This window comes from Chinchilla lanigera, unplaced genomic scaffold (genome assembly GCF_000276665.1).
Source record: "Chinchilla lanigera isolate Chin_1 unplaced genomic scaffold, ChiLan1.0 scaffold00060, whole genome shotgun sequence".
Lineage (NCBI taxonomy): Eukaryota > Metazoa > Chordata > Mammalia > Rodentia > Chinchillidae > Chinchilla > Chinchilla lanigera.
In genome coordinates, this window is record NW_004955461.1 from 14,359,754 (window position 1) to 14,378,187 (window position 18,434).

Sequence of the window (18,434 nt, forward strand, 5' to 3'; positions counted from 1 at the left end):
AATCAGATAATATAATTATAATAGGGGACCTCAATATTCTACTGTCACAAACAGACAGATCAACCACATCAAAAAATCAACAAAGAAATATCAAAGCTGAACCAAACCTTTGAGCAAAGGGACTTAGTAGATATCTACATAGTACTATAACCCACAACAACACAATAAACATTTTTCTCAGCAGCACATGGGACATTTTTCATAGGTACAAACCAACTCATAGTCTCTTCTCAAGTAAATGCAAAGGAATTAAAATTATCCCATGCATATTAACATATCATAGTGCAATGTATTGGAAATAAATGGCAAAAGAAACCACAAAAACTACATAAAGAGCTAGAAATTAAATAAATAGCACCCTCCTGAACAACTAATGGGTCACAGAAAAAATTAAAGATGACACTATAGACTGTTTCCACAATTAAATGATAATGCCAATACAACATACTGGCACTTATGGGATGCAATGAAAGCAGGCCCACAATGGAAATTTATAGCAGCGAATTCTCACATCAGAAAAATAAATAACCTAATGCTGAACCTCAAGGTTCCAAAAAAAGAAGAGCAAATTAAACCCAAAGCGCATATAAGGAAGGAAATTATAAAAATAAGAGCAGAAATTAAAGCAATTGAGACTAAGAGAACATTATGAATAATCAACGAATCAAAGAGATAGGTCTTTGAAAGAGGAAATGAAATAGACAAAACCCTTAGCCAACCTTATCAAAAGAAGGAAAGAAAAGACCCATATCTATGCAATTAGGAATAAAAGGGGAAATCACAACAGATCCTAGAGAAATCCAGAGGATTATCAGTACCTACTTTGAGAGCCTGTAGTGTAATAAGATAGAAAACTCAGAAGAAACAGACAAATTCCTAGGTACACATGAATTACCAAAGCTGAATCCAGAAGATACAAAAACTCTAAATAATCTAATATCAGTTAGTGAAAGTGAAGAAGTTATAAAAAAAATTAACAACAAAAAAAAGGAAGGAGTATCTCCAAACTCATTCCTGGAAGCAATCATTACCTTGATAGCAAAACTAGAGAAGGATCCAACCAAACTAGAGAAGGATCCAACCATTAGCTATGGGCTAATCTTAATAAACAGAGAGGCAAAAATTCTCAATAAGATACTGACAAACAGAATGCAGCAATTCATTAAGAAGACTGTACACCATGACCAAGTAGGATTCATTCCTGGGATGCAGGGATGGCTCAACATATACAAATCAATAAATGTAAAACACCATATTAACAGAACCAAGGACAAAACTACATGATCATTCTCAACAGATGCAGAAAAAACATTTGACAAAGTCCAACACCCATTCATGATAAAAACCCTATGAAAATTGGAACAGAAGATCTTTATCTCAATCTGATAAAAGCCATCTATGAGAAACCAACAGCCAATGTCATACCAAGTGGCCAAAAACTGAATGCTTTCACTCTAAAATCAGGAACAAGACAAGGATGTCCACTATCACCACTCTTCTCCAATACAGTTCTGGAAACATTAGTCACAGCAATCAGACAAGAGAAAGAAATAAAATAAACAATGACAGGAAAGCAAGAAGTTAAATTATTATTTGTGGATGACATGAATATTCTACATAGAAGACCCCCAAAACTCCACCAAAAGACTCCCAGCGTTAATCACCAAATTCAGTAGCATAGCAGGACACAAAGTCAAACTAAAAAATCAACAGCCTTCCTATACATGAATAATAAACTCAAAGAGAGAGAAATTAGGGAAACCACACCTTTCACAATAGCATCAAGAAAAATGAAATACTTAGGAAACGACCTAACAAAGGAAATGAAAAACCTCTACATTGAAAACTATAGTACTCTGAAAAAGGAGATTGAAGATGTCAAGTGGAAAGACATTCACTGACAGGCAGAACCAATATAGTGAAAATGGCCATACTTTCAAAACTATTATGCAGATTTAAGGCAATTTTAATCAAAATATCAACAGTACATCTCACAGAACTAGAGAAAACAATCTTCAAATTCATATGGACCCAGCACAGGCCTAGTATACCAAAGGCAACTGTGGGCAGCAAGTGCAAAGGAGGAGGCATCACAGTTCTTATTCTGAAGTTACACTACAAAGCTAATGTGATAAAAACAGCATGGTACTGGCAAAAACCAAAGCAAAGCAAAGCAAAGCAAAGCAAAGCAAAGCAAACCAAACCAAACCAACAAACCCAGAACTGATGATCAATGGAACAGAACAGAAAATGCAGAAACAACTCCAAACACATTCAGCCACTTTATCTTTGACAAAGTCACTAAACATTTTCACTGGAAGGAAAACAGCCTTTTTTTTTTTTTGAGACAGGGTCTCGCTATGCAGTTCAGGATGGCCCTGAACTTACTTTGTAGTCCAGGCTGGCCGCTAAGTCATAGTAAGCCTCCTGCTTCAGCCTCCCAAGGGCTGGGATTACAGGCGTGCACCATCATGCCCAGCACCTCTTTAATAAATGATGCTGAGAAAACTGACTTTCTTTCAACATGCTGAACACTAAAACTAGACCCGTATCTCTCACCATGCACTAAAGCAAAACAGAAATGGATCAAAGATCTAAATATAAAAACAGAAACAATCTGCTGGAAGGTAGAACAGTTAAAACTCTTGAAGACGAAGTGTGGCAAAGACTTTAAAAACAAAACTTCAATCACACAGGAAATATTACAGAGAATCAACAACTGGGATCACATCAAATTAAAAAGCTTTTCCACAGCAAAAGAAACCACTAACAGAGGGATGAGACAACCCACAGAAGGAGAAAAATTTTTTACCAGGTACTCCTCAGACAAAGGACTAATATCTACAATATATAAAGAACTAAAAAAAAAAAAAAAATCAGAGCCCCCAAATTCAAAGACCCAATCCAAAAATGGGCACCTGAAATGAACAGATATTTACTAGATGAAGAGGTACAAACAGCAATTAAATACATGAAAATATATTTATATATAATGAAGTAGTACTCTGCCACAAAGAAGGGTAAACAAGTCATCTGTAGGTAAACATATGCACCTCATGGTCATAATTTTTAAGTGAAATATATAAGACACACAAGTTCAAACATCACATCATTTCTCTTCTGTGAGACATTCAAAGGGTAAATAAGGGGCATAATGGAGGGCAAACATTGGGAAGTAAGAAGAACATGTTCAAATGGGAAAGGCGACGGGGGGAAGGAGAAAAGAAAGGAAGGGAAAAGGTATTAAAAAATAAAGAATGGAAGGAAACAAGCTTCTGTAAATGGGGAGGGGAAGAAGAGCTGAAAGGAGGGGAAGGGAACAGGAAAAGAAGAATTCAAGTATATTACATACAGGTCCAAGTTCCTTATGATGAATGTGAGCACTGTGTATAGCAAATATGTATTAATAAAAAATTTAAATCTTCTATTATTTAATCATAGACAACAAAAGAATGTATTTTCTGCAGAAAAGATCCTGCAAAAAAAGAGAGAAAAAAAGTCCACTTGATCTTACCAATTAGAAGAAACTATCATTGGTTAAAACATGGCATAAATATATGTTTACAAAAATGGGATCTAGGTGTGGTGGGTTAGTTCTGCAACCCCAGAATCTGGGAGGCTAAGGCAGGAGAACCATAAATTCAAGCCCAGCTTGGATAACTTAGTGAGATCCTGATCAAAATTTTAAAAAGGGCTGGGATGCAGCTCAATGCAAAGACACCAGGTTTAACACATTCCCACTGTTTTGAACCATTGGTGGTATACGCATGACTATCCCACTGGGAGGACTGAACCACCTATGGTACATCCATGAGTGCCCCATGACACCCACTGGGACAGTCATAGATGTACTGGTGGTTCAAGCTGGTGGGGATGTAACACATTCAAATCAGAGCCAACTGGCAACAAGGCACACGAATTATGGCCTGTCCCAAGTAATTCCAGTTCCAGGAAAAAAAGTAACTATGTCACCTAGCTGTGCAGCCTTCACATTCAATCTACACAGTGGAAATTAGTGCATGTAAAGAAGGTGCACAGCATGCCACTGTATGGACATCATCATGACACAGACAATGGAAATGAAGGGCATGGCTCTGGCACAGGCTGCCAACATTCATATTAGGTTCTATGCCTGAGAAGCAGGTGACATCTGACCCTTTCTCACCAAAGTGGAGCGGCAACTGCACATACCATGCCTGATTAGGACTACGTAAGTTAACACTGTAAATCACTGGGCTAGTGCCACATAACTGTTAAAAAATGAACAGTCTTCTTATTGCTGGATATGTGGGCTACTTTTAAAACTTCAGTTGTATAAACAGGCTGTGGGTGAATACTTTTGTATAGAAATCTTTAAGTTCCCAGTAATCTTTCTGGGACAGGTTTTTAAGAAAGAGATTATGGAGTCAAAGGGTCTGAGGATTTGGCAAAGTCTTTGTGTGCATTTCCACACTTCTCAGCTGTCCTCCCTTTACCTCTATCAGTGCAGGACAGCACTTCTTACTCTGTGCCCCACACCCCTGCATAGCTGTCACAACTCCCTGCTAATTCATAAACAGACAACCACCTACTTTTGGAATTGGCCTCCTCCCCTTTTCCTAAGAACTAAGCCATTTCGGTCTTTCCACGAGATGAGCAGAGAGTGCCATGAAGACAGGCTACACATGGCTCCCCCTCCCAATCTCCATGACCTGGTAGAATGTTGGGGGGCAGGTGAGTGAAACAAGTGCCCTGTGCGTTTTTCCTGTGAGTTGACTGTGTATGGCCCTTTGGGGAAGGGACCAAGCCTCTCCAGACCTGTTCCTTCACCTGTGAAATAGGTACAATATCTACTTCAGATGGCGATTACAAGAATTAAAGAAATGTTTGGCAATATCATGCACCAAGTATATGTCTAGTATGTATTTGCTGAAGGAATGATTCACTAATGATGCTGACGATTTTTTTTTCCAGACAGGGTCTTATTATGTAGTTTAGGCTGGCCTTGGACTCACTACGCAGCCTATGCTGGCCTTGAATGCATGGCTATCTTCCTGCTTCAGCCTCCCGAGTGCTGGGATTACAGGTGTGCACCACCGTGCCCGGATGACAAAATATTTTAAAGGTGAGGAGTGTGAAGTTTAGAAGCCAGAATTAGGCTGGAATTCAACCTGGAATAGCTGCCTAGGCGCCAGCTGGGTGTTTGGATTCCTGGTGAGCGAGGCACAGTGGCCTTGGGGACTTGGCCACCAGGCACACTGTCCCCCAGGAAAGAAATGACCATGTCAGAATGAAAGAATGAGAGCTTCATGTAGGCTGCTCTCCATGGACCCTTTGAAAACAAAAAAAACAGAGCATCTGATTCTATAGATCTCCTTTGGATCGTGCTACGGTAAAGAATGTTCCAGAAAGGCAAAAAGTGACACAGCAGTAGCAGTCCCCAAAGCAGCAAAGTTCAGTAAAAGAGCAACTAATTCTGTCTTTCTTTTTTTGTAATCTTTTAAGGTTCTTTTATATTTTTTTTATTTTAAAGAGAAAAGATAACAACAACGACAAAGACAAAAACCAACCCAGAAACAAAAATACAGGAATTCAAGACAAAATGATAAGAATTAACAATAGTTATTATATTACATATTGTTATCTTCAATGAAGTTGCTCGGATTACCAGATGTAAGAATGCAAGATTGATCAAACAATTAAAGAGAATACAAAGTAATAAAAAAAAATTGGAAACAATACAGAGCTTCACTAAACAAGACGGTAGGAATTCAACAATGGTTAAGGTTCTTTTAATGCTAGGATAAACATCGGGGTTTTCTAACATGTGATCTTGACAACACATTTCTGAAAATTTCTTTTATGAGTCACAGATACATACAGAATGTTGAGCGAAATAAATCAGACACATTTAAATATTGTGTAACAGCTCTTCTATAAGAAACCCAAAGCATACATAATTTAAAGAGCAAAATACCAAACACCTGCATAATATACTACCAGTATTAAGATACTGAAGAGGAGGGCCAGGTGTGGTGGTGCATGCCTGTAATCCCAGCAATTGGAAGGCTACGGCAGGAGGGTCAATTGGGAGATTGAGGCAAGCCTGCGATACACAGTGAGCTTAAGGCTAGCCTGGACTACACAGGGATATGCTGTCTCAAAAAACAGTACCACAAATGTACTGAACAGGCAACCAATAGGCCCTGCACCTCCTCCCCTGGTTGCTATCTGCCCCAAACTTGCCAGAGGAACTACATTTCCCCTCCAGTTCCTCAGAGCATTTTTGCTTGCTTGCAAACCTCACATAAAAGGGTTGCAAAACACTTCTGCATCTGGTACCTTTTGCAAACCTAAGGCTGGCAAGGCTTGGCCTCAGACAGGCCATGTGTGATAATTCTTTTTTCTTTTCCTCCTCTGATGAGACTGGTTCCCAGCCCTAGACCACAGCAGCAGGGCTATGACCAGTGCAGTGGCCTATCCTCTCACTAGCGGGCCCTTGCCAAGACTCTCCAGTTCCTGTCTGGAAGTTCTTTCATTCAGACTACTGGGTCTGTTGTGCGAGGGAAAAACAGCTCTGCTGTTTCTTTCCTTTCTCAGAACACAAAGTAGGCTTTATATAGACAGGACTTTCTCATTTAAAGTCCTTTTTTAAAGCACAGTACCACATCAGAAAATTACTGTCTACATGGTACTAATAAGAAGCCAAGTTACTCTATTTTTAGGCAGTGCTCCATAGGAAAGCAAGCCCTATCAGCAGATGGAGGCTCTACCCTGGCTGCCAGCACTCTGGCGAAGTGGTCAGTTTGCAAGAAAGCACTTACAACAGTTGGATTCTCAGACACAGCTGTCTCAGACAGGTCAGTCTGAGATGGAGACATAAGACAGAGCATCTGCTGTCATGAAGCCATGGGACCTTAGGGAGGAGCCTCGGGCTCTCACCATAGAAATAATTCTGAGTAGGGTGTCAAGACAATGGAGGTAGCCAAGGAGGGATGCCTGACCTACAAAAGGACTCAGAAAATGACAGGAGTGGCAAAGAGCAGCAACCCTCCAAAATGATGTGAGCTCCGAAAACATCAGGCATCTAACAGACATGTTCCAATCCAGCAGGAAAAAAAACCGGGCACTATTACTGACAAAGCAAGTTAGCTTTTTAAATAACAGAATTCCTCTCAGGGTGTTGAGCTGAGCTCATCAAGGGGAACAGAATGTGGGCCTGGATGTGGTGGGCCACATGTCTGTGACCAGCTCACAATAAAAGGGAAGCAGATGGCAGGTGTCTTCAGATGTTTTATTCTTTTTTTTTTTTTTTGGAGTAATGAGGAGTGAACTCAGAGCCTTTACACTGAACTACATCCCCAGGCCTTTTGTTTGTTTTTTGAATCTGGGTCTTGCTATGTAGTTCAGGCTGGCCTTGAACTCACTCTGTAGCCCAGGTTGGCCTTGAACTCATGGCAATCCTCTTGCCTCAGCCTCCCAAACACTGGGATTACTAGTGTGCAACACCGTGCATGGCTATTTTTTTTTTTTTTTTTAATTGTGAGGCAAAATCTCACTAAATTGCACAAGCTAGACTTAACTTGTGATCTTCCTGCCAGTCTCTTGAGTAGCTGGGATTACACATATGTACAAATATATCCATCTATTTTATATATATATATAAAAAATCTCCAGCCCCTTGAGACATTTTTATAGCAACTTAAAAAGTAATTTTGGACTGTCAGAATTCATAATAAAGAAGTTTGGCTTGTATTTTATATGTCTTTAACAATGTGCTTTTTCAGGTCTGTGCTAATATTGTTTGGACAATTAAATGCCGATGTCTTGTACTCTGAGTAACTAATTTAAAGATAACAGTATACAATGTATTAACCACTCTTATCCTCCTATTATCTTTTTTTGAAATTTTGTTTTATTTTTTTCCTTTTAAAAAGAAGCCCTTTCTCTAGTAATTGATTTTTACTGCACAGTATTTCATAAGACTATCAATCTATGATGCCTTAGAAACTTGAGAAGTCTTGTCCTAGAAAGCCCCCTGACTTAAGCAGCATGTTTCCTGCAGACTCAGCATCCTCAGAGAAATGCACTGCATTCAGCCAGCCTCTCGACTTGATGCTCGAACAATAGCAAAACTGATGAAAATAGCTTTATAATACATAAATCCAATAAAGGGGAATCCAGCTCCTGAGTGATGCCCCACATAGTCATCTTGCAGAGTCTCAAAAGTGAGGAAACTCTCAGTCAATGTGTCAAATTAGTCTCTGGAAGGTGCCGCTGAAGCTGTTTGGGGCTCTAGGCTCTTGAACAGTCTCACCAGTGTAGCCCTGATTGCTGCTGTGGAGATGAAACCAGGTAAAAGCTGAAGCCTTCTGAATATATACTGGGTTATCCCTACACCTTCCACCCTTTACATGTCACCACACTTAATCCTTATCCCATTCCTTTAAGTACTCACTGCACTTGAGAGAGAGGATCTGCTGAGGGTCAGGAGGTGCTAGGACCCAAATCTCAGCTGGGGCCCTCAGAGGGAACCCTACAGTGGCACAGTATACTTCCATAGCCTTTCACACCTAGACCAACATGGCCTCAGGCACATGGGAGTTTGCACACCTCACTCAGGAGCCCACAGTAACAAGCACTTCACAGACACATTGCAGCAGCGGCCCATGTGACAGTGGGTAGTGCATCAACATGTGCAGTGACCCATGGCGGGGAAAGCACTCAATGCTCGTGTGTCTGAGGAGCAGGACTATATCCTGTCCTGCTTCAGGTGTGGGCAGGAGGCTGGGATATGCCTCTAACAACCTGCACGTGTGGAAACACCAGTGATTCAGAGACTGACAAGGAATGAGGAAAGCATGAAAAGCTGGTATGTTTTCTGGAAGCTGTTATGTCTTGGCGCCCCAATGGCAGAACTGTAAAATTGCAGGTTTCAAGTTAGTTTATTATGGTTACCTGCAAGTTGTTATCCCTGGCAAACACAGCTGCCTGTTCCAGATGCATCCATAAATCCCGTGTCCAAAGCTAAGGCTGTCACGTCTCCTCAGGACTCCTCCTTTTGAATTATCTACCTCACTTGGTGGCACAGTGTCACTTCTAGTGCCACTGAAGGTATGATTCCTGTCCTAGAGTCTTCCTTCCTCTCGAAATCATACATCAACTCGCCAATCTTGTCCCTTTCTGCTCTGGAGCACTTAATTCTGTTCTCTCCCCGCTAGCTTCAATCTCAGCCCTCTACCACCTATCTGAATGACTGCCTAACTTCCTAATGGATTTCTGCACTTCCAGTCTTTCTCCTACATCCATGACAGTGGGGTGCTCTTCAAATCTTCAGGAACATCCACAGGCCTAAGATCAGACCAACTAGGTGCGCATTCATGCTACAAGTCCCTGCCAATCTAGACCCACTGCAATACAGCCATGGGTGGAGCCTGGAAACTGGATCGTACAAGTTCCCTGGTGATTTTTCTGTGTACCAAAATTAATTTGCTCACTTGTAACTTAAGTATAATATCTATATCCATAGGGTTCTTGCAATGCTTGTTTTTATTTTTCGTTCAACAAACATTTAGATGCCTAGTATGTAAGACACTGTATAGGATCACAAGTATTCACTCAGCAAACAGGGACTGAGTCTTACCAGTGTTGAGCAGCACTGCAAGAGCTGAGGAAGAACACTGAATATAGTGTGTACCTTTGACACCGACACTCCAGTGGAAGAGACAATGGAAGAAGTAACTGAAATGATGTCACAAAATGGTAAGAACAAGAAAGAAGGTAAGGAAGGGCATGGACAGCTATGAATTCTGTGTGTCATAAGCTCATTGGTTACTCATAGTCTATGCCTGAAACATTCTATTTGTTTTCCAGTGTTCTATAAGCAGAATTAACTGTTCTCCCACATAATACAACAAAAGTGCATCGCAGTACTCAGGAAACAGACTGGTAGGTGAGGCGAGCATGAGGATGAGCAACCCTCAAAGGAAAGGAGATTAAGTCTGGGAGCAAAAGCCTGAGGGGAAGGACGCAGGTGAAGTCGGGAGCTGTACTCTACCCAGAGCTGGGCAAGGTGGGCCAGCCCAGAGCCCTGGGAGGAGGCAATTTAGGGGGAGCTGACCCCAGGCCTTCTAGTCTCAACAAGAGGGAGGAATGCAGGTGTGGGATTGGAGATCAACTTGAAACAATGAAATGCGTATTCCAAAAAAGAACAAAGAAAAAAAGGAAACAAAGTCCTGGCAACCACTGGATTTTAATTCAGAGGAGAGGATTACACTGGACTTTATAAATATAGCTGTGCCTGAGCATGAGACACAGCTCAGAGATATATTTCAGAGACTATTTTATTCCTTACTCTCTTTCTCCCTCCCTTTCCTGTGGTAGAGATGGGATCCAGGGCTTGGCATACTAGGCAAACTCTCTATGACTGAGTTATACCTCCAGCCCTTGTTTCAACTTAAAATGTTCTAATTTACCTGTTCCCTGCCTCCAAAATTTTCCTTCCATCCTCTTAATTTCCCTCAATGGTTAGGACCACCTACCTAGGCCTCAGGCTGGAAATCCCCATTATGAATGCATCCTAGCTCTCGTCCTGGCATACACCTCCAACTCCACTCACAGTATGGACAGCAGGGGCTCCCGATCCTGCTCCCATCTCCATCAGGACATCTTTACAATGACAGATGTAACTGTAACTGAGCTTCTTTTTTTTTTCTTTCAGTACTGAAGACTGAACCCATGACCTACACACTGAGCTACATCCAGCCTGGTCTCCAACTTTTGATTTTCTTGCCTTAGCCTCCCAGAGTGCTGGGATTTCAAGTGTGTGTCATTGTGCCCGCTTGGCCGACTGACATTCTTGATACACCAAGTGACTACTACTATCTTGCTTAAAGATTTTATCATTTCCCAGTATATTTGGAATTAAACCTGACTCTCTCCACTCAGGTAGTGCCCCCCTACTCTGCCAAGTTCATTGCTGCCCTGGAGCCTCTGCAGCCTCTCTCAACTCCAGTGGTGCAGTCTTGGCCTCTGGCCACAGCAGTCAAGCTCACCGGTTACCTTCTCCTGCTGTCTCTCTTGGGCTGGAATGTATTCTGCTCTCTAGATTTTTCTCAGCCACCTATCCTCCCTCTTTGTCCACTATTTTTTCTGATAGCAGTTATGACTGGTGACTTCTTTTCTAATTTGTTTTCTCTTCTCTCCCCATGTAAAGGATAGTTCTGTGGACACGGGCAGGAACTGCACCTGTCTTAATCCTTATCCATCAAGGTCGTCTAATATCTGAGAAAGGCTGGCAGTGGGGCCCCACAAGGAAGCTGTGGTTCAAGGGAGAGGTAAAAGTGACTAGATTCAGACAGGAAAGGGTGACAGCAGAGGACAGATTCAAAAGAGCCCAAGGATCAGAACTAAGAGAATTTAGTGACAGTGATTGTGAAAATAGATACAGAAAGAACAAAACTTTACTTTCTAAGTAGGATGGGGGAGGTGTCAGAAAAATGACAAGAAAATACAACAGAGGAGGTAAATTTGGTGGGGACCTTCATGAACCCAGATCTGGGCCTGCAGACGTTCACGTCCTGATAAAATGTCCAACTGAGGGTGCCTAGGAAGCAAACACTCACAGCAGAGACACGGATAGGGTTACTCAAAGAATTTTATAAAACAGGTATGATTTCGATCCTGAAACCAGTAATGACAATGAATAAATCATTCTCACTTTATGAACACCCATATAAATTTGGAATAAAACATCATAAACACAAAACCAATATTAAAGGTATTCCCAGCTGGGTGTGGTGGCACATGCCTGTAATCCTAGCACTTGGGAGGCTGAGGCAAGAGAACTGTGGTGAGTTCAAGACCAGCCTGGACTACGAAGTGAGCTCAAGGCTAGCCTGAACTGCATGGCGAGACCCTGTCTCAAAAAGACAAAAACAAACAAACAAAAAACACCAAAAAACCCCTAAAAAAACAACAGTATTCCCAACTATAACTAGGTAGGAAGTTTTCCCTGAACACAGGACTAGGAGGAGCCCAAGGGAAGCATGACACACATCTCCTGAGATGAAATCTTTCAGAGGGTTCTTCTTTAGAAACAGTATGTTTAAAATACAGAAGGGAAAGACTGTACTTCATGAAGAACCATACCAAAAACAAACAAACAAACAAACAAACAAAAAAAAAAAAACCCAAAAACAAAGTAGGCGAAAGATGCTTTAGGAGAGGAATACACAGTACATAATAGTATGGAAAATGGAAAAAGAAAAATTTTTTTAAAAAAACCTGTACATTGAGAATAACTGTATCCTTTCCAAGAATAAAATCCTGAGAAACAACTATATTCCTTTTTTCTCTTTTTTAAAAATAGTTTTTATTCTGCAACTAAATTCTAATAGAAATACAGAGCTGAAAAGTTCGATAACTATAAGGAACAATTTCAGTTGAAGCTCTACAATAATATGCAGTCATTTAATACGGGAGTTAAGACAGGTACTTAAAGAAAATCATAAAAGCAATATAAGAGAAATCAAGGAAGTGGAGTCATGAACAGATTCGAAGGGAGGCACACTGAGGCAGGCTGGCAGGCTGTCCTGTAGACAGTACAGTACCCGGGAAAGTGCCTTTGGGCTGTGCTGTCCAACATTATAGGTGGATTACCTGCGGATGCTGGAGGCTACCTGGAGAGCTGGGCATATCCTACACAAAGCACATGTTATGTGGGCTCATATATTCAGTACAGCCCTTCAGATCTGTGCAATTCAGTGTAAGTAAATAATATCAAAGGAAATAAAAGAAAACCTCTCAGCACCTGACTGGCTGGCAGAGTACAGGTACATCTTTGAGTATCCCCTCCCTCTGATATTGGGGATTGAACCTAGGGTATGAGAAGCTACATTCCCCAGCCCTTTCTTATTTTATTTTTTAAGTTTTTGGAGGGACCAGGAATTGAACTCGGGACCTCATACTTACCAGGCAGGTGCTGTGCCACTGACCTAAATCCCTGGCCCTTCTTATTTAATTTTGAGGCAGGGTCTCCCTAAATCGCCAGGGCTGGCCTTGAATTTGAGGTCTTCCTGCTTTACTCTACAGAGCAGATGGGATTACAGGCATGTGTAACTATCCTCAGCTTCATCTTGAGTTTTTGTTTAGAACACCTGAACTCCCTCAGGAGACTGCATGAGCGTGGGACCTCAGACTGCTTCCCCAGGAACAAGCTCTCCTCTGGCCACGTCTGGGATCTTATGGCCCCAGGTTATTACCCATGCTCTTCCCTCTGCCCTGAATGTACTTCCTGAGGCTGTTTGCCCCGCAAATTTTTGCTTCTCCTTCAAGTCTTTGTTCCTGTATTATCTGGACTCTGTGGCCTTCCCAATACCCCCAAGCATACCAGCCCTTTCCTCTGCCCTAGCTGCATGTACTTTGTCAGCAACACTGCTAATACTGCAGTGGCACTGGGCAGCAATTAGGAGCAAACTTTGTTCAAGGGTAGTCCTACAAACTGCCTTAGGACTGAAATATGTTAGTTCTAGTTAAGAGAGTTTATATTATTTAGTTTTTAAGGTATAATCAATGCTGCCTGGGAAAAAAGACCAAGTGGACAAAAAAGCTTAAGATGTGATGTTCACTTGGCAGGCTGAGGCATGATTACCGGGAGTTTGAGGTGGGCATGGACTACATCGTGAGTTCAAGACCAGTCTGAACTATATAATAAGATTGTGGCTCAAAAAAAAAAAAGCCGGGCATCGTGGCATGCCTATCTGTAATCCCAGTACTTTGGAGGCTGAAGCAGGAGTGTAACTGCAAGTTTGAGTCCAGCCTAGGCTACATAGTGAGCTCAAGGCCAGCCTGGACTGCACAGCAAGACCCTTTCTCAAATCACCAAAAGATATAGTGTTAAGGGAATGACTGGTTTATTCTCAGAACAGTGAAGAAGGTGCTTATTGAGAGTGCCATGTGGTAGAGACCTGAATGTGGTGCACATACGACTCTAAGGCCTAAATTTTAAAAAAGTAAGAAAGAACATCTTCCCAGTATAATATATTCCAAGCTTGCACATGTGCATGAAGGGGCAGGCACACTAAGGTCAGCCCCAATATCTCTAAGTGTAATTTAATGTATCAGACATCTCTCACTACTTCCTCTCTGTTTCTAAGGGACTTTTGAAGGGAGTGTAGAAAGGGTTGCCTAAAAGAAGGCATTTCCCATCTCTAAGTCTAGATTCATGGGGTGGGGAGGTGGTTGCATTTGTCAAAGCTGCTGTAGGAGAATTCTGGGAAGGCAAACCCTGGACTCATAGCAGTTTTGTCTCAGACCCTGCGATACAGACACACAATGTTTTACATGCACACTGACACTTATGGGAGTCCATCCTGTGTAAACATTGTGGTAATGAAAAACCACAGAAGTGCTCTGAGCCATAATGTGCTATAAAAATCCTGGCCTCTGACCCCTAAAAAATAATCAAGAAAAGCAATAACCTGCTACTTCGAGTTTTAGGAACCAGATATAAAACTAATTCCTGCTTTGCAAAATAAATAAATTTGCAATCATATGTAATGCAGCAGACTCCAAAAAAGTTTAAAAAGTGGAAAGAACTAACTGCTCTAAAACAATTACCAGAAATCTCTCCTCTTTTTCCAGCCAGCGCTGATCTTCCTCCATTTCCTGCTGCTGTCGGATCAGCCGCTCTTCCATCAGGTGGGTTGGTAATACCTGACCAATCCCGCGCAGGTCCAAGGCTGCTGAGTCCTGGAAGGAGAGGTGGAAACAGCATATTCAGTCTTACAAGTTTGTTCACACATTCCTACTTTTTATTGTGTGAGTTTTAAAACAAATAAAAGAGCAAGAGTGTGGAAAAAGGTCTTTATTACTCCAGCTGAAATTTACTGTCACAGTTCACTTGTAGGGGTCTGTTCTAAAGAAATTATGCGAACAATGCAAAGAATACACTATTATTTTAAAAAGCCAAAACAACTAGGAAGTAAAGTAGTAACAGTTTAAATGTCACATACACATTATGGAGTTTTAGTCATTAAACATGTTTACTTCAAGGAGGGAAACAAGAATAATGGACAACTACAGATGCTATTCAATTCAAATACAAAATTTTTAATACATGAAAGTGGGTCTTAGTTTCACTAGGAAAATTTAGTAAAAATTCAGATGGCCCTTAGAGATAAAGGCTTTGTCTACTGGGTTCTTTCTTGACTAAATATATATGCTAATTATATTCTGGTTTTTAAATGAATAGACTATGATTGCAGCATTTCTTTCTTCTTAGGTACTTGTAGTAAAAAACAATTCACAAAACCAGAAATACATGAACAGATGAGGAATCTGGTTTTAGAATTAAGTCATCAAAATCAAGTAGCCTTGGACTTAGAAATAAAAGGTGCCTTAAGTAGCACTTCATAAGATTATGAGCTAAAGCCCAAGAACACCCAGTTTACCTCCACGTTGGGCTGCCACATAGGTGTCTCTTGAGATCTATGATTCCATGTCTCTGTCTGGTCCAAGAGAGATGCCTGACCTGGGTAGATGCTGCCAGCCATAGCTGTGATTCCATGTGAACCAGGGTAGCCAGAGACCTGTGAGTGAGTTAGGAGGCAAGGTAATGTTCTGCCCTAACACAGCTTCTGCTTTACATGTGCAAGAAAGTAACTAGAATTAAAGAATGCTGTGGTGGGCAAAATAGTGGCCCCACCCCAATGTCAAAGTTCCAACCTTTTGAACATGTGAATGTATTCCCCAAATTGGTATAAGGGATTTTGCAGCTATGACTAAATCAGGGACCTTGATGAGAGACTACTCTGGATTATGTGAGTGGGTCCAATGTTATCATAAGAGTCCTTAGTTATAGACAGGACGCAGAATAGAAGAACAGTGTGATTACTGAAGAATGGTCAGAACATCCAACGCTGTTGGCTCTGGACATGAATCAAGGAGACCCTAAGGCAAGGAATGGCCTGTAGAAGCTGGAAGAGCAAGGAAATGGGTTTTCAATAAAAGCCTCAAGAGTTTCGTTCTGGCTACATTAGATAACATATGCAAACATGTACTAAAAAACAATAAATCATTTATTTTGCAGTTTTACATTTATGGAAATGCTACAGTAGAGTATCTCTGGTTGCAAAACTAACAGAAAGCCACAAAGATCTGTAATATGCTTGGTTCCAGAATCCCTCTTTTCTGCCCAACCCACCACATCCCCAGTAAGAGCCACAAAAACATGAAAACCCTGATGTCTTCTAATAAAGGAAGGGATGATGGTGGGAGAGGTCCTGCCTTCCAGTTCTCACAAGGATGACTAAGAGAGAAAGAAGATGTTCAGTGAGACATGGAGAAGAATTCTAGGCAGAAGGAAAATAAAGGAGGAGAGGTCTCTAGAGAGGGCCCCCTGTCTTGACTGAGAGACTAAGTAAGCAGAATGAGGACTCGTTTCCACAGATCACTTGTGGCTTTCTGGTATGGTATGGCCAGGGTTGCTAGTTAATTTTTTTAATGACCTAAGTCCATATTTCCTACTATGTATCCTTGAACAAAGGTTGTAAGCATTTATTAAGCCTCCAATAATTAATTTATACTGAAACTATAGACAGACAATATCTAATTGATGAATTTTCAAGAAAAATGCGTACAAAGTTTTTGTAGTCTGAGTGAAAATACATTAATAAAAATTCTACTAAATAAAAAATGCAGCATCACTGTGATTTTTGGAGAAAGCTGACATATTACTGCCAGAGAACTTTTAGGAGTTTTCATATCAAAGAGGTTTTGAATGGTCTAAGGCACTTTCTAAATAATGCTCAATATGTGGAAAGATTAGTGGGCAATTTAGGCTATAAGGAACACTGAGTAACATCAAGATGTCCTATAGCTCATCTCACTGACAAGCTAGGGACACCAGGTCTTGGAAAAATTAAGAATGTATTAATTATGTTCAATGAAAAGAAAGGTTGAATATATTCATCACTTTTTTTTTTATGCACTGCTCTAGACTTGTCCCCACTCTCAGGGACTTCCTCTGCAGTGGGTCAGACTGCCACGATCAAACATGTACTTGAGTTCCAAGTTGTACAAATGCTTGGGCCACACACCACTAATCTGGCCAGTACTCCTGTGGGTCTATCAGGATGCAGAGCACTCACTGTCTGACACTCATCTCAGGAACCAAGCACTCAACACCAGCTGAGCTTAGACTTCCTGCACAGCCAGGCAAAGACCCTGTGACAATCCCTGGCTCACTCTGCCATCTGCTACAGTGCAGAATCTCACAGCAATGAGATGTGGTTCTTTCCTTAGGCTATCCATAGACACTCTGCTACTCCGATTACTGTCCATTTTGACCATCACAGACCTTATAACGAGTTTAAAAAGAAGCTCAATTCTAGAAATAGATGCTATATAATCACATTTATATAAAACCGTAGAACAGGCAAAATCATTCTCTGGTAACAGGAATCAGAAGAGTGGTTTATTCTGGGCCAAGGGGCAAAGGGCCCTAGGAAGGGCACCAGGAAGAGTCCTTAGGCTTGCTATTGTGGTGGAGGTATGGCACACAATGGTGCTTGCGTCTGTCAAAAGATGTGCACATTTCACTGCAAGTAAATTACATCTTCACAGAAGTTAATAACTTTGTCTCTTAAAGCAAACACAAGCATTATTTACTCTTGTTTCATGTCCTTTTCTTCAGGGATAATTTTTTCTAATTGTAGGATGCCTATAAACTCAACATCCTTTCCAAACTTGTCTATAGGGATCTCAACTGTTTCTGCTACAATAATTTCAAATTTTCTCAGGAGGATAAGGCAGGAGGATTGCTGTAGTTTGAGGCCACTTTGTGATACATAGTGAGTTCAAAGCTAGCCTGAATTACATAGCAAGACCCTGACTCAAAAAAAAAAAAACAAAACCAAAAACTTAAATTTTATTTTTGCCCTCTAGAAAAACTGCAGTTCAGTATTACCTCTGTATAGTATGTGCCCAGTTGGTCTACAGTTGGAGAATGGGCCTACAGACTCCTGTAGGCACTGTCCCACCTACTCAACACTGAATACTCAGCCGTCTCACTTGGGCAACAACGAGGGTGACTACTTTCTTAGCTTTCTGCTTATGAAAATAAGTATACAAGTGAGAAAATTATACTTATATCATAACCCCCCACCAAAAGTACTGACAATCAAGTAACACATTTTATGCCTGTAATGATTTACATACCTGGTAATGATTGGTCTGAACCATGTGCTGTGGACTGGGATAAAATCCTTCACTGGACCTCGGACTAGGATAACCAGGTCTGCTGGGCTGTGAACAGAGCATTGTATGAATGAATCTTTTGATTCTGGTAAATCTATGTCTTATGAAAAGAACAGAAAAAGCTATTCCTTTAATAAGAGCTTGGCTGGCAAGAATTTATCACATTTCAGTGGAGGAAAGAACAGTCTTTTCAACAA

General features: G+C 41.0%; 1 protein-coding gene across 11 annotated transcripts in view; it reads right to left on the minus strand.

Moving 5' to 3' along the window:
• Ptk2 (protein tyrosine kinase 2) overlaps nucleotides 1-18,434 on the minus strand; it is a gene marked incomplete at its 5' end in the record, with an annotated part of 284,866 nt that overhangs the window by 21,840 nt on the left and 244,592 nt on the right. For 9 of the 11 annotated variants that reach the window (XM_013521316.1, XM_013521321.1, XM_013521320.1 and 6 more), the window contains 3 exon segments: nucleotides 14,599-14,730; nucleotides 15,432-15,569; nucleotides 18,199-18,285. In XM_013521316.1, coding sequence (XP_013376770.1) covers nucleotides 14,599-14,730; nucleotides 15,432-15,569; nucleotides 18,199-18,285 — 357 coding nt within the window. 11 annotated transcript variants of the gene reach the window in all.